The 17,730-nt window shown below is 35.8% G+C and overlaps 1 protein-coding gene across 1 annotated transcript; it reads right to left on the reverse strand.

Moving 5' to 3' along the window:
• Positions 1-761: 761 nt before the first annotated feature.
• Positions 762-15,506, reverse strand: LOC136219922 (serine/threonine-protein kinase PBL27). The gene is made up of 5 exons (XM_066007513.1): positions 14,955-15,506; positions 13,586-13,785; positions 11,323-11,512; positions 2,001-2,392; positions 762-1,865 (listed from the first exon to the last, which is right to left on the reverse strand). The coding sequence occupies exons 1-5, from the start codon at positions 15,091-15,093 to the stop codon at positions 1,257-1,259; spliced, it is 1,530 nt and encodes a 509-aa protein (XP_065863585.1). The 5' UTR covers positions 15,094-15,506; the 3' UTR covers positions 762-1,256.
• Between the last annotated feature and the right edge of the window lie 2,224 nt (positions 15,507-17,730).

A 17,730-nucleotide genomic window follows, 5' to 3' on the forward strand; every position in this document is an offset into this window, starting at 1 on the left:
CACAATTCTGAGGGCATCGTGACAATTCGAGCATATCAATTGTCACTTTAAACTAGATTTGATAATTATTTTGTTCGAGTTGTGTTCATGTCATGTTTGAGCGTGTTAACATAAAAACATGAAAGAATACAACAATAATTTCTACTATATATATATAACAGATAAAAAACGCATAAAGTGAAATTTTTATCTCCTATTTTGTATATGTTGGGCAAAAGAATAAAATATTAAAATTGAAATATTTCCTATTTTGTATATGTTGGGCAAAAGAATAAAATATTAAAATTGAAATATTTCATTGAGTTGAAAGCCGCCGATGTCTTCTCTCCCTGGCTTGATCCTCTCTACTTTCTTCTGCTGCAACTCCTCACTTTACACCAACTTAGTGATCGGCATCGACCTCAGGGGGCTGGGACTGCTTTTCTATCCAGCTGCAGTAAACTAAAAAGCTTGTTCCGTCTGGCCCGAATCCGTTCCATCACTAGTATAGTGGATGGAGGCATGGACCATATGTTGTGTATTGCAATAATGGCCGCATGCACGTATTCCATATACAGCTATTTTGCCAATCGATATGCAATTTTTTCTTTCTAAACTCTCAATAGTACCATTTATGACGTTAGAGATCCACCGACAAGCAAAATCTAGAGACAATGAGCTTGTTAGCTTGAGGCATGCCTTTAAGCAATAATGGCACCATCAATTAGCACATACATACAAAATAGAATGCTATTATCGCATTTCTCATTCATACAGGAGGGTAGTAGTATGATATTGTATATATATAGAGAGAGAGAAAATAAGAAGAAAAACTTTGCTGTGTAAGCCGAAACATGACCTGACTCAGAAATCCATACACAAGAAGACTGTGACTACATTTTTTTTAATACAATGAAGACAGACACCCCACACCAAACTTCCCCCTTCACTATAACCATGACCATGGGATAGATAGCTACATTGAGGGGCAAAAATTTATCTACCTATCTTATCTTTTATCTTCCCCACATTTCTGAAAAATCCCTAAAATTACATCATCATCACCATCACCATGTTTACATACATAAATTCCTCACCAGGGTTCCCCCCCTCAACTCTCCTTTCTCCCCCCCTCCATCCTTCAACCACATAATTGAAGCACATTTCAATTTCATTATCATACAGAAAAGTCTTAATCCCCCCGAGAGAGTTGGATACGGAAACCCCGTCTGTGTCCTCCTTTTTCTTCATCACCATCATGCTCCACTTGCCTTTCTTCACTCATTTGTACCGTCGAAGCTCCCCATCGCGTTTGCTCGTTTCTTTTCTCTCCAGTTTTCGCCCCATACTTTTGCCTCCGCCACTGCTCTCTCTCTATCTAAATCCCGGTTCCTTGGAGTTTCTCTTGCTCTACTAGTATTTACAGGACTATCTCTCTGAGAATCGAGTCGGTCGGACTCCTCCATTCCCCATCTCCTGCCAGACCCACCGCCGCCGGCTTCACTTCTTCCGAGCTCAGCACCACTGCTTAATTCCCCGCGCCTTCTATAGTCTGGTGAGTTTTTGTAAGTAGAAGGGGAGCCATGCCTACCAACACGTCCATGCTCATCTGGACTATCCAAGCCATCTGCCATGCCTCTTTCTCTGTTCCTTGGCGTAGATGATCCGCCTCTGTTACTTTGATTGGCAGGATCGAATGTTTGGGAAGCTAAGTATGTCAGTGCAGTCACGACATCGCCTATTAATGGCCTAGTGGCTGCTTGTTCTTGCAAGCACATGGCTGCAACTGCAAGAGCTTGATATAATCCTCGCATTGGATATCTCCCTTGGAGTAGAGGGTCAGCCATTTTCGGGAACTTCCTCCGATCCTTGAATAGTGGTCGAGCCTGAAAACCGCAAGTCCCACAATAATAACAAGAGAAAGCAACACAAATCTTGTTTTGTGTTAGTTCAACATTAAAACATACAAATATCAATACTAGGAGTACTCGGATAAAAAATGAAGTTAAGCAAACCCGTACCCATGCAACGAGATTATGCTCTCCGGGAGCTCGAGTATTATCGATTGCCTTGCGCCCAGTGATAAGTTCAAGAAACACAACTCCGAAGCTATAAACATCAGACTTTAAAGTAAGTTGACCAGTCATAGCATATTCAGGAGCGCAATAACCATATGTCCCCATCACACGAGTAGAGACGTGAGTTTTGTCGCCAACGGGACCTAGCTTTGCAAGTCCAAAATCCGATAACTTGGGGTGAAAACCCTCATCGAGAAGGATATTAGATGACTTCAAGTCTCGATAAATGACAGGCGGGTTTGCTTTGTCATGCAGATATTCCAACCCTTTCGCTGCACCAGCTGCAATCTTCATCCTTGTATTCCAGTCCAGAGGCTCCTTGTCCGATGGAAGATCTGAAAACAATATCAGATCACAGTCAAGAGCAAGTTTCACAGACCCTAATTCGTTAAACGATTCAACATTAAATTTCAGTGCAATTAATGAAAGGAAAAATTTGTGATGAAAAAACCTAAATCATCATAGGAAAAATTTGTGATGAAAAAACCTAAATCATCATAGACCTTCTGCCAACTCTCTTCTTTCTCTCTTTCTTTCAAAAGTAAAAATTCCTCCTACCCTCCATTACACAAAATCCGAAAACAGTAGACTAATATCTATCATCAACTTGAAGAAGATGATGATGATTCTCTTCATGATGAAGAATGCTTTGTCAATTAATTTTATTAGGATTGCATTAGACTTAGAATTTTAACTTAAGTGCTTGGTTGATAACTTATATAATTTCTATTTTGACATTAAATTTGCATTTTTAGACTAATATTTAAAGTTAAACATGGTTAATATTTTTTTTTTATAATATTTTGAATTTGATCCGAATCTTATGATTCGATTCGATTCACGAGTCCCGATTCATAAAACGAGGATTTCGAGTCACGAGTCGAATCTCGATTTAACAACTATGGCTATAATCGAGCCGAACCGAGTTTTGACCTGCTCATGCTCGGCTCGTTGGAAAATTAACGACCTCGAGCTCAACATCGTGTTTGTGAGAACTGCTCGCGACCAGCTCATTAATTATGTCATGAACCTCGCTCCTGAACAACTTATTCCTTATGTTCATTTGAATTTTCTTTAACACAAAACTACATGGATTTCAAACCTACAAAAGTACGTTGTTTTACAGTTTTACAGTTTCGCTTTATAGAAATACTATTATTAAAAAAATAATCGAATCAAGCTTGCTTACGAGGGTATTCATGAACATTATAATAGAGCTTGTTCATTAATCTAAAATCGAGCTTGCTCGCGAGCTCTCGAATCGAATTTCGGTATGCTCAAGCTCGACTCATTTATAAATGGAACCGAACACAGTCGATTTTTTTTGTCGAGCGGCTCAGCTCATTTACAGCCCTAACTACCTTCATCTACCGGAAACTGTCATGGAACCGATTGAACTAAAAGCTCGAACTGATAGTTAAGGCCCAATTATATATCTTATATTAATCTCCAACAGAAACTATCTCCATCACATAAATATTGAGATATGAAATTTAGAAGTATCAACCAAAAGCGTATGCAACATGTTGTAGGCCTGCAAATAGATCTCCTCACAAGTTTCCCCTGCCTTTTCTGTTGTTTGAGTCACCTATCCTCAAAGCTCAATGGTGAATTCTAAGAGAATAGCAAACTCTTTCTGACGGGAAAATGCTTACTTTCATTTATTTAATATGACACCCTTTGTATAAACAAGGATTCTAAATACATCAAAAATTCTTATTTGAAAAGACTCCTTAGCATTATAACTCCTAAATAATGAAACTTCCTAAGTAATAAAACTCCTAAATAACGAAAATAACTAAATAATCAAATAATTAAACTTCCCACATAATTTTAAACATTAAATAGAATAAACCCCTATTGTAGTATCTCAACTACCAGTTGCGTTCACATGGACCCTGATGACAATGTAAATTTGGTCAGTCACCGTTAGATCTAGGCGGATTAAATATAAGCCTTAGGATGTTTTGAATCTCCACCTTAGGATTTTAATCCGCCTAGATCTAACGGTGAATGACCAAATTTCTCAACTAAACATAATAGTATCTAGAAGATTACTATGAATTGTTGCAAAATCAAATTGGGTCACATCATTAAGGGTCTAATAACACGGTGAAGCGATGGATTTCTTAGGATATAACATAAATAAACGCCACTTAAACCATTGTAAAAGGTAAAACATTTTAAACGATTGCATCAATCAGCAGTTGATCGCATTGTGACCTTACTCAAGAATTGAAGATGCTTCAGGTGAAATGTCCTAGTTAAGTAGGACTAATAATATATGCAAATTTCAAAGGCCCTGTTTGGCAAAGAGCTTTTTGGAATAAAATTAGAGGTTTGAGCCACTTTAGAGGTTTTGACTAGTCAAACCTCTAATAGTGGTGTTAGGTGAACAGAGGTTCGAAAGAGCTTATTGGGTCCAAAAAGGTTTAGGAGTTTTTTCAATTAGCTTATTGCTCCATCTCTTTTTATGGACATCTTTACCCCTAATTAATACTCTTTAGTCTCAAATAAATGATTTACCATGTCCTTATTTGTCATTTAACACAAACAGCTATTAACAATCAGCTAACACAATCCGCTAGTCAAATCAACTAAGCAAAAAGATAATGAGCTATAAGCTAACCGCTAATTGCCAAACAGGACCAAAGTCTTCTCTTTTTTGGTAACTGAATCCAATTAATTGGATTCGAGGTTGATTACGCACCTTTGAATGGCTCACTAATTAAGATATGCTGCATAAACTAGGAACGAATTCGAACTAATTTGAATGTTCAGCATAGTGGTAATCAGGCCAAACTGGAATGGACACTTATTATATAAGAGTTTGTATGAAATGAAAATTCTGTACCGGCTAGTGTCTAAGTTTGTCAATTGGTGTAGCATTTTATTTATCAATATGCTTTACTTGGACTAGTAAAGGGACTCATATGAGGTGACGTAGAATTCCCAAATGCCCCCATATCCCCAGAGTATCCGATACGGCGCATGTCAACCTCTTACGGGGCGTTTGGTATTCTATTGGGATAGGGATAAGGATAAAGGTTGGGATAGGGATAAGGATAAATGGTTGGGATAGAGATAAAAATATGATAGTCGAGAATTGTTATTCAATGTTTGGTACGTGGGATAGGGATAGGGATAAAATAATACATTTTACTATTTTAACCTTATTTAAACTACATAACATTAATTTGAGGGATAAGATGGACTTTTCCATCCTATAAAAATCGCAAGAGCTTATCCCACCTCCTTATACCACCCCTTCTTGGGTATAGGATTTGAGGGATAAGACATCTGTCTCGCTCTCCTATCTCCCAAACAAACACGGGATAACTTATCTCGTATTTTTTATCCCTATCCCACCTCCTATATCCCTTCTAACAAACACCCCGAGCATCCCTAGTGCATGTGTTTTTGTTGTTACTTTCAACAAAGTGATTGTAACCAGCCACTATATAGGATGTAACCAATTTTGGTTCGTAACTTATTTTGATAACCAATTTTCTCTTTCTTCAATAAAATATTACTTTCTCTTTCCACCTTTAGTTTTATCTTTTTTATTTGGCAAAGTAAAAACTCTCCAATTTATTACGGTTGAGAGTATTTGATATTAATTAATTTATTTATTTTTTTGTGAATTTGATATTAATTTATTAAATCTAGGATGAGCTACTATCCTATTATGGTTTTGCAGAAGTACTAATTTATGTTCTATGTACAAAATAACACCAATATAGACTTAACGTTTAAAAAAATGGTACAAATTTAAACCTCCATAATGAAACATGACACATCATTCATATTATTCCGTTAAGTTTTGTCAATTGTACATAGAGAGAAATCGGAACTTAACGGAGTAATATGAATGACGTGTCACATTTCGTTATCAAGACTTAAATTGGTATCCTTTTTTAAACGTTAAGTCTAAATTTGTACTATTTTGTACGTGGAGCCTAAATTAATACTTCCCCAAAAACTATAAGCCTATTTAATAGTTTAATAAATAATTAGTCATACAATAATTTTAAGTTATTTCATAATAATTAATTATTTATTTAATTTTATTAAAATAATAATGCATATTGAATTAATTATTATATTAGATAAATATTTTTTTGGTATTAATAATTAGTATTGAATTAATTATATTGTTGAGTGAAAAATTATTAATTGTATGTTAATTAAGTAAATATAGAGTGTTTTATGACAAGTGGGGTCTACTAAAAATTGAAGTAACAATGTCCTCTAATGGTATGTAATTTTAGTGTGTTACTTTTGATGATGTGGAGGTACAAAGTAACAAATTTTGTTACTTTGCACTAGGGATTCTTAGAAGTATCGGTGCTATATAGTTTTTAGTATCTTTCTATGCCTGAATATTCACATTATCCACCTTCAATATTTCAAATCGACCGATCTAGTTCAATATATACAATGACATGGATGACTAGTTGATGGATATCCCGATACAGAGATATGGAAAATAGAATATGAATAGAGCGAATTGACACTAATAATTGTATTTCCTATAAGAAATCAACCAAACAGAACAGAAAACACAAGGAATGGAATTATAAAATCAGTAGAATAACCTACTGCCTGAAACTACTATCAGTGGAGAAAACTCCACTGCCCAAGCATGAAGCCGATTACTAACTAAATTCCATAAAGATGCTTTCACAATCGAAAACCTCGCAAACATATAACCTATATCCTTCTCTCCTCTCCTCTCCTCTCCCAACAAACTCCAACTAAAGCCATAAACCATGTGTCCTTCAATTCCCAATTTACCCTTTATTTCCAATATCACATTCTCCATCCATGTGAATTATTGCTGAAAGTGATATGAATATGATTTATTGCTGGTTGACATAGCATTACACAAATGGCCATCATGAGACTTTCTAGTTTCTCCTTGAGATTTTTTATTTATTACTAACTGTTTGCACCAAAAATAAAGATTCATGATGCATATCTGGTATACACTTTTCATGGGATAAATTTTTCTTTTTAGGAAACTTTTTTTTAAAAGAGCTGTTTGAAGAGCTGTTTAGGAAACTTTTCATTTTAGGAAACTTTTTACGTTTTCGTGGTACATCATTCACTTAGAATTTCCAAGAGTGAACCTCGGTTTCCCTCAGGGGAAACATCTCAAGGGGAACCGTGGGAGATCTACCTATAGTGAACTTCAATGGGAAGTGGGGAAACCAATTTCCTAGAGTCAACCTTATGGGAAACCAACTTCCAATAGTGTATCTCGGGAAAACCAACTTCCTATAGTGTACCTTAGGGAAACCAACTTCCTAGGGTGAACATCATGGGATATTTGAGGTAGGGGATCGCGAGGCCATTTAATATTTCTAATGTATATTTTGTGAGCCAATTAAAAAGCAAGAAAGTTAGAAAGCGTCGTACTATTCATTTACTCAATATGGTGGAGAACGTGGATTGGTGGAAACAACAGAAAGTTACTCCCAACATCTATAAAACGCAGACATCACGATGAAAAAAGGACAACTCAACATACACTCAAGCAAAACTCTAGCAAATTATCCCTAGACTTCAGCAACCTTTAGTTTTCATTTTAATTCAAGTTCAATTTCATTCAAGCTTTCAGTACAATTTTATTTTTGTTTGTTCTTAATTATTTCTGTAAGGTCGGTATCGTTTTGATAATTGAATCTTTTAGAATTTTACGGTCTCTTTATTCCTTACATTCGTTTGATATTTAGAAGTCAGTAGGCGCACTTAATTTTATTCCATAATTCGAGAATACTATAATTTTCTGGCAAGCCCGCATTTTCCACAAAAGAGCCAAACACTAACATACTTTCCGACAGAACAGCAAAAAACTTGGCCATGGAATTTCCACACTGAATTTTGCTAATTTGTGAGTGGAACTATATAATGGCACACAAATCTTCCCCTATTTTTGCATCCAAATATTAAAAGGCATCATCAGAGTAAAAAGAACATTTCTTGTATTACATTTTCAAGTTTTAACTCGAAAATTCGTTGCTGAAATGCGACTGTTACATTAGAAGCCCAATGCTCTACCAGCTGAGAAATAGGGCCCAGAAAAATAAATTTAGCAGTAAATAAAGATTGGTGTGGAAAAGAAAATGTGGTAATGTCTTGTGATTATATTCAAACAAAACAAACCAAGTAAAAATAAGAGCAAAGCTCACAAGAAAAATTGTTCATGAATTAGCTTAAACTCCTCACTCAGTTTGAATGAATTCAGTCTGTGAACCAATTAATCACCGCAGCAGTTAGTTCACTAAGAACCAAGAAAATTACAACAGAAGTCTAGCGTTTTTAAACTCCATAGGGTAAATGATCTTACGAAATATCAAGCTTAGTTCGTATAAAGGCTATAAGACGAAGAACATTGGCTACTACACACAGGCCCGTCCCTGAGCATGGGCAGGAAGGGCGCCTGCCCAGGGCCCAATGATGAGGGAGGGCCCAAATATAGTAGCAGGCTTTTAATTTTACTCAGATTAAAAAAAGATACATAATTATGGGTGAGTTACATATTAATCATGATTAGACTAACTATTTACAACTATCTGATATTCTAAATAGAATTTCTTTTTTTGCATGAAAGATTGGGACGCGATTAAGTGGCTAGACATCCCAACTAGATTGACACCCCTAACGCACCATTCTAAATAGAATTTCTTAAAATGTCAAGTACATAAAAACTAAAATTGGTTTTAGTAATGTCAGAATTTGAATTTCTTGAGTTTGTCAAAAAAAACATATTGTTATCCAAATATTTCAATTGTTTTTCAAATCTCTTAAATATGATAGTGACCGCTGCATTTGCTGAAAAGAAGTTTTTTGAAGTTAAAATTATTGAAAAGTTATTTGAGATCATTAGTATCACAGGAAAATTTAAATGGTCTAGGCTTTTTATGTATTGAGAGAAATATGTTAGGACATATTGATGTAGACAATATTATTAGTGATTTTACATCTAAAAATGCTCGTAGACATTGTTTTGTATGAGAAACTGGGTAATTAAAGCGATATAAAATGTTTTTTCCATATGAAATATATTTTTTATTAGATCGTTTGTTAAGTATAATAGAAAAAGTATCTTTTTGAAGAAATTTTTCTTTGCACAATTAACTTTCATAATTTATTTTTTACTTGTACTTTATTTATTAGGGCCCTCATTTGGTTATTCGCCCTTAGGCCCCTAAAATCTCAGGATCGGTCCTGACTACACAGTATCTATGTTAGTGAAGTAATCAGCAGTATTAAAATGCTAAAAAAATTAATTGTGAAGCATAAAAATGCTGAGGAATTTATTCCTTTTCGTTTTCGATTTCTATCAACTGCAGTTTGTTATGAGAGGAACTACCAATACAATACTATTTCTTTATTCTATGTATCTGAGTGTATCATATATAACATTGGCTACCCAGTGTCTAAGCTGAATGTATAACTGTAGATCAAAGTGTAATGAAAAAATCAAATGTTCCGAGGCCCTCACCTTACCTAGATGCTGAAGTTATTACGGTGAAAGATTCTCTGACACTTATAAGATGTTCCAACCAAGTAATCTTAACATAGGATATGCAATAATATACAATTAAGAACTTGTTTGCACCAAAAATAAAGTTTTCTTGTTGCATACACTGGTTTATACTTTTCATGGGATAAACTTTTCTTTTTAGGAAACTTTTTCTTAAAAGAACATTTTAAGAAACTTTTTCTTAAAAAGTTTGTTTAGGAAACTTTTCATGTTTACCTAGTACATCGTTCACTTAGAATTTCCTATAGAGTGAACCCCACATCTCAAGAGTGAACCTTGGGGGAAACCAACTATTCCAATAGTGTACTTCAGGGAAACCAACTTCCTATATAGTGTACCCCGTGGGAAACCAACTTCCTGTATAGTGTACTTCGTGGGAAACCAACTTCATAGAGTGAACATCATGGGATACTTGAGGTACACCTAGGGGATCATTAGGCCATTTAATATTTCTAACGTGTATTTTGTGAGCCAATTAAAATCAGATTTCAAGTTCATTCAAGCTTCCTATTACAATTTTATTTTATTTGTTATTTAATCATTTCTTTAAGGTCGGTATCATTTTGATAATCGAATCCTTTGGAATTTTAGGTCTCTTTATTCCTTACAGTCGTTTGATATTTACAAGTCAGAAAGCCCACTCAATTCAATTTTTCGAGAATACTATAATTCTCTAGCACGCCCGCATTTTCCACAAAAGAGCCAAACAGAACTCTTGGGAGGTCTCTCATTTTTAGATTCATGTTAAGTTGAGTGATTCTTTGAAGCTTGTGAGATATTTCAATCGTGTTCACATCACCTAACTTAACGCTGTCAATTTCTGACACGACAACACTATTTATAGAGATAACCCGCTTGACACAGTTATCATTTTTGTGTCATTTATATCCTTTATGCATCTAAGTGATGCTAGATTTAGAATCAGAAGCAACCACAAGGAACACCTAATATTTTACATAAACAATCTGTTTGAGACAATGAAGCACCGACTCTTCCGAAGGGTCTGAGTGGCGGTGTCGGACTCTCCGGACACGGGGACTCGCCCGGGACACGGCTGGAATCGCACCGACACGGCAAAAATGTGTCCCGCCGTGTCCAGTATTTGTAAAAGAAAAAAACTAAGAGGTTATCCCTCTCGAGTAAGGAGCCAAGCTGAATTTACCTTTTATATGCATAAAAATGACACATTTACACTTACAAATATTCCTAAAGTTAATCTCCAAAATAGTCTTGCTTAAACAAATATGATTACGCAGGAAAATAATTGGACTGAAAAATGACACATTAACCCTCTATATGCACGGAAATAATTGGACTGTAATTTTGTACTTTTATCACTATTAAATCTTATATATCTTTTTTTTATATATTTTTATATGTAATATCTATATAATTAATTATACAGAAATTTGTGTCTCGTATGTTTTTTAAAATGTCGTTAATAAAAGAACAACAAGGACTCTCTAACAGTACATATAAGCCTTAGATAATGAGTAATCTGGGTTCTGAAATACTATTGTTATAATATGAAACTCTATAGACTCTATCAAAATTGATCTGCAAAGGAAGAAAAGGATAACATTTAATAATAGAACAAGTAGTTTGGGCTACGAAGTGCGATATTTGTGTTATAAATTGTGAGTGTGTAATCAAACTAGGAGTAGCAAGTTCTAAAAATATTGTAGTATATTAAGGAGGGTAGAAAATTCTAACCGTGTAAGTGATCTTCCAGTGATCCGAGCGGCATAAACTCATAAACAAGGAGGCGTTGATCCCCATCAGCACAATAACCAATCAAATTAACAAGGTTTGGATGGTGAAGGAGGCTGAGCATGAGAACTTCCACTAGAAATTCCCTATTTCCCTGAAGGCCGTTCCGATCCAGCTGCTTCACAGCAACTACCTGCAACACGAATTCCAAATTTGACCAAAAATTATTACATACTATGATACTCAATGAAACTTAGTGAATTTGTTTGATGAATATTGTCTGTAATAGATGCTTAAAAGGTGAAAATACGAATAATGCAGAAGCTTCATACAAAATAATGCAACACTAATTGTTTGCACCAAAAATAAAGTTTTCTAATGTATATCTGGTGTACACTTTGCATCGGAGAAACTTTTCCTTTTAGGAAACTTTTACTTAGAACTGTTTAGGAAACTTTTACTTAGAACTGTTTAGGTAACTTTTCATTTTAGGAAATATCTTTTTTTATATATTTTCCTGGTGCACCGTTCACTTAAAATTTTCTAGAGTGTACCTCGGGGAAACCAACTTCCTAAAGTGAACTTCGAGGGAAACCAACTTCCTAAAGTGCACCTCGAGGGATACCAACTTCCTATAGTGTACCTCGAGGGAAAGCGACTTCCCATAGTGTACCTCATGGGGAAACCAACTTCCTAAAGTGAACCTCGAGGGAAACCAACTTACTAAAGTGTACTTCAAGGGAAACCAACTTCCTAAAGTGAATCTCGAGGGAAACCAACTTCCTAAGGTGAACCTCGAGGGAAACCAACTTCCTAAAGTGTACCTCAGGGCAGGACTGATCCTGAGATTTTAGAGGCCCAGGGGCGAATTAACAAATGAGGCCCTAATAAATAAGTTGAAATAAAAAAATAAGTAAAAAAGTAAATTGTATAAAAAAGATTACTTAAAAATGACATTTTTTCTTGTTACATTTAACAAAATACCTGATAAAAACATTTTATATTGCTTTAAGTACCCAATTTTTTTTATACAAAATGATGTCTATGAGAATTTCTAGATGCAAATTTCTTAAATTTAATAAATTATGAAATAGTTCTAATAGATTTTATGCTCTTTATAACACAAAGCATGATAACAGAAAAATGAAAAACTAAATCTGAAAATCACATCATTTAACGACCTTTAGCGCCTAAGTTCTTGAAATTGGAAGATTTTGATACGTTTTTCCTAAATTGCCTATGAAGACCAAGTAAATCAGAATCTAATAAAGTTTCTCAAAGACAAAAAAAAAGGTCATTAGTAATTGGAAGTTTCATAGTGAGGTGATTAGAAAACAAAATTGATTATACAGCTGATGAATTGAAGATGAACGATGTAGGATAATATTACTGTTTAATATTCTTTAGGATTGAAGTATGATTAAAAAAAATGAGAGATAAATTATAAATTTTTGTTAGGATTGATAGGTGGGAAAGATAATTATTGAAATACTTTGAGATAAATTAGGGAATTGATTCCCAAAGTTTTTATTAAGAAATTTGGAAAGAATCCAAGATAAATTAGAAGAAAGACTATTTAATAACGGATGCCAACGTTTTTAATCAAGTATACTTTTTTTTTAAAAATTTAATTTGATGCCAACGTTTTTTATTTGGAAAGAATCTAATGCCAACGTTTTTAATCAAGTATATTTTTTTTTTGAATTTAATCAAGTATAATTTAATAGGTATTAATACATTACTATAATTGGGCCCCCTCTTATCTCTGGGCCCTGGGGAAAACCAACCAACTTCCTATAGTGTACCTCGAGGAAACCAACTTCCTATGGGATCATAAGACCATTTAATATTTTTAACGTGCATTTTGTGATCCAGTTAAAAAGCAGGAAAGTTAGAAAGTGAATGTGTCAGTATCAATCCATCGTGGAAGTTAAAGTGAAGCAGTTACTCAACATGGTGGAGAACGTGGATTGGTGGAAACAATAGGAAGTTACTCCCACGATGAAAAAAAAAGACACGAACCGTTTTGATCATCAAAACCTCAGGAAATCTTAAGGTCTCTTTTATTTCCAACAGCAGTTCGATTTTAGAAGTTAGTTAGGCTCACTCAGTTTAATTTCACATTTCGAGAATACTATAATTCTCTAGCACGCCCGCATTTACCACGAAAGAGCCAAACACTAATACATATGAATATGAAGAAAGTGTCGGGACACATTTCACAATATAACAGTACGGGCATTGACTTCAGATAGTCTCGGATTACCTGTCCAGTGCTCTCCAAGCGACCTTTATAAACACGTCCAAAACCCCCTTCACCCAATAGACACTCTGGTCTAAAATTCTTTGTCGCAGCAGCAAGTTCTCGGAATGTAAATGTTTGTGCAGCAATATGAGCAGTTGGTCCATCTTTAGGAATTGGCGGCTCCTTCTTAGAATCAGAACTGCTCCGCGATTTGGATTTATCTGCACGAATAAGTGAATCACTCAAAATAGAGACATGAAAAAAGAAACTATAAGCATGAGTTTAATCATTCTGAACAATAAACATAATTCAACAACCCAAGGCTAAAAAAATGATTATGCCCAATGCTTGACACCCGAAACGGGAAATTAACATATTGTTAGGAAATTGGATCAGTGTTCACTTTAACAAGCTTGACACCCGAAAAGGGAAATTAGACAGACAATCACAAGAACAAGAGATTTACGTGGTTTGGCTAATTTTGCCTACATCTCTGGGCGAGGAGGAGCACATAATTCATTAGTAATCGACAAGTTAGTACAACAATAAGGAAATCCCTTCTTGTACCCAAGTCCCTAACTCTCCAATCTCATGAGACCGACCACGCCTAAAAGCTAACACATATACATATTCCAAGAGCACGAACTCCAAAACTCTCGGTGCATATAAACAAGCAAACAACGTTTATATAGACTAAAAGTATAATCCTTTTTCTAGTAGGATTAACTTAAAGGTGTAGTTTTCAAGGGTTCGAATCTTAGGAGCGGCCTCTTGCCAAAAAAAATGGGCAGGGGAAGGCTTGCCCCCAATATACCCTTGTGGTGGGAGCCCTCCCCCGACCCTCGCTTAGCGGGGATGCGTGCCGCCCTTTACTATCGTACAGCTCCGTCTTTTTTTCTTTTTAAAGTTGTGCGCAATGCACTTGTATTAAACAAAGGAAGATTACATTAAAGGGAAAGGAAAACCCTCAACCCACCCCACCCCATGTGATTCGAACCATGACCTCTAGGATCATAGGTAAGCTATCAACCAACAGGCTAAGAGCTTCACCACTCATACAGCTCCGTCTTTAACTTGACAATTGTGATAAAAAATGTAAACCTAATTATGAGAAACTCCAGTTAACTAAGGGCAGATCTCCATTAACATAAGAATCCAAAACCAGAAACAGCAAAAGAGAGAAAAAAAAAAAAAAAAAAAAGGGAAAACAATCCATCCAAGAATGTAGCACCAAAGCTAAAATTAACCCAATCAATTAAACCACCAGTAGATGAAACAGATCAAAGAAGCAATAAATTCCATCAAAATAACTGAACCAAAACACTCCAAATAAAACCCCCAAATCGCATAATTGAACACCAATACCACAAAATTAAAATCACAATTTTACCTGAGCTAACTCTAGTAACATGGTGAGACTGAGGAACTGAGCCTTCTTTGACAGAATCCTTCTTAGCCGCTTCTTTGACGGCACCAACACCACTGCCCTCCTTGTTTGATGATCCAAAACAAGGAAAACACCCACCCATATCAAATCCGAACAAATCAAACCCCACCCACAAACCTCAGAACAGATTCCAGCACTCAAAACCCAAGAAAAATTGGGGGAAATAAAAACAGAAAACACAAAAATGAAAAGGGAATTTCAAAATTAAACTCTTGAGTAATCAGTTGATGGAATTCACTAACTATATCAAAGTCAGTCAGTCACTTTGCTTTGCTCTTTTGCTTTCTCTCTCAAAACCCCCTTTCTCACTAGGAACTTTAGTGGCCATTGAAGGGAAAGATCGAGAGAGCAAAAGTTAGATCAACAAATCGAAGAAACTGATGTGGAAGCAAGCAGAATAGAAGGTAAAGAAAAGAAAAAAGAAAAAAGCTACAAGAAAAAAATGGAATTCAATTTAGACTTGAGTAATTATAGATAGGAGGAACAAAATAAAAATAAAGACAGCTCCTTTTTTTTTCTTCTTCTTTTCTGATGACTTGCAACAATTTATTACATTTAAAAGAAAATGTAAAGAAATATTAATTTTATTCTAATTATCCGGTAATTATGGGAAGTTGTTTTATATTTAATATAAAACAAACAAAAATCGTGGTAATAATACCAAAGATGCCATTGATGACTCAAAGTGCACAACTTTGATTTTAGGGTAAATAATTTATTAGTCCTTATATTTTGATAAAATATATTATTTAGTTTTTGTATTTTTAAAAACATACAGTAGGGTCTTTAATCATTTTATCGATGAACTGTTTAGTTCCTAACGTTTTTCTCGGTGAACTGTTTAGTTCATACCGTTAGACTCTTATGAAGATTCTGTTAGTTAATTTGGATTTGAGTCAAAATCTATTTAAAATAAATTGTAATGCCTTAACTACCTTTTACCATAAAATCAAATATATAAAACCATTATCTTCATTGTTTTTCATCTTTGCGTTCTTGCAGCTTTCTTCTCAACGGCTACTGCACCTATTAATGGTTCTAAAGACAGTGCTACAACCCCAAACAACATTTTAGTACCATACCCACATGGAACTAAGTTACTTAATTGGGCAATATGTGACAATGGGCAATATATTTATTAACAGACCCACATGGAACTAAGTTACTTAACCATAGAGCAGCTTTTCAGATTAGAGAGAGAGATTTGAATCGATTTCTACCTTCAATTTGATGCAGTGTGGATTTCACTGAAATCGTGACGTGTTAGTTTTAATCGTAAACTAACAAAGATGTTCTTCTCTAACTAAACTAGAAGGAGTGAATCCCAAGTTTCATAGACTAAATCCATAGGAATATGAAATCCCCATTGTTGAAGGTAAAAACCTTAACAAGCTTCTTGAAGAAGTTTAATATTTGATTGATAAAAAGTTAACTATTACAATGAGAAAGAGATGAATTTATATCATCTCAAAAACGCTAATTGCCTAATTACATAAAGGGTAAATTACATAGCCAATTAAAACATAAAGATAAGGGGTAAATGGGTGAAATATAAACGGGTGGCATGGATGGTAAATAGGGAGTGGCATGGTTGTAATAAGGGAGTGGCAAAGGTGTAAATAGGGAGTGGCAGGATTGTAAATAAGGAGGAAGCTGGAGTAAGGAGTAAGTTCCTTAAGCTGAAGGCACGTGGGGCGTGGGTTAGCTGTTGAGCTCTTCTCCGGATCAGTACCCATTCTACGCGGAGCGTGCCCAAATCTACGCGGAACGTAGGCTTTTAAACTGAAGGCACGCGGGGCATGCCTTGGCTGCTGAACTCTTCTCTGGATCATTTCTTCTTACACGCGGAGCGTGTTTTAACTCTACGCGGAGCGTGCCCGATCCAAGCCCTGCGTAGTTGACCTCCTGGACTTCTCTTTGGATCAAACCCTCAAATACGCGGAGCGTGCCCCACATGTTGTGTGGCACATTTTGGCCTCCTTGCTCGCTTGTTGCTCGTGCTAGATTCTTCCTCCGACTTCCCTCGTCCGGACCCGATCCTAGGGAAAGATGCCCCGCATCATACACTCTCTCTTAAAAAGAACTTGACCCCAAGTTGCTTGCCACATATGGATGAGACGTGTTCGTTGTGAATGAACCCAAGTCCTCAAATCGAACCAAAGTGTTGTTCGAGATGAATTCAAGAAGTCCACTCCACATATTTCCGGACTCACCTTCTCCTCACGAACTTTTCCCCATATCTCCACAAGTGCCTCACCCCGGACTTCATCTTCCGTGGTACTCATCTCCCCATCTCCCCCAATATCGGATGCTCTTCCAACATCGAATGGTATGTCTTGGCGAAGCTTGTCAAACCACTTCCCAATAAATGCTTGGGTGATCTTCCAACACCCCTCATTTGGTTGCACAGACCACCTATTGATCCTCTTGATCTCCCCATCACGAGCTTGAGGAATCAACACACTCTTCTTTCGCTCTTGGCCTATCTTGAATTGAATGTCCCGACGACACGTATCAACCCAATTAGAATCAATCTCACAAATATTCTTCAAAACCCCAACATGATCTTGAGTCGAATATGCCCGGACCTCAATGTACCTCACGCCATCAACCCGGATGCTAGGCTCAATCTCCACTCGCTCATAGCCAACTTCGAATGCCATATCCCGGTGCCATATATCAACCCAAATTGGAGCGATCCCTTGAGTACTCTTCACAA

Source organism: Euphorbia lathyris, chromosome 2 (genome assembly GCF_963576675.1).
Source record: "Euphorbia lathyris chromosome 2, ddEupLath1.1, whole genome shotgun sequence".
In the NCBI taxonomy this organism is placed as follows: Eukaryota; Viridiplantae; Streptophyta; class Magnoliopsida; order Malpighiales; family Euphorbiaceae; genus Euphorbia; species Euphorbia lathyris.

What these genes read in the sequence shown, in the direction of transcription:
- LOC136219922 (XM_066007513.1), bottom strand. Translation starts at nt 15,093, where the DNA reads ATGGGTGGGTGTTTTCCTTGTTTTGGATCATCAAACAAGGAGGGCAGT. An exon ending in ACTGGAAGATCACTTACACG is followed by an intron (nt 2,393 to 11,322) that starts GTTAGAATTTTC and finishes TATTGTTTTCAG; the next exon opens with ATCTTCCATCGGACAAGGAG. An exon ending in AGCATAATCTCGTTGCATGG is followed by an intron (nt 1,866 to 2,000) that starts GTACGGGTTTGC and finishes TGCGGTTTTCAG; the next exon opens with GCTCGACCACTATTCAAGGA.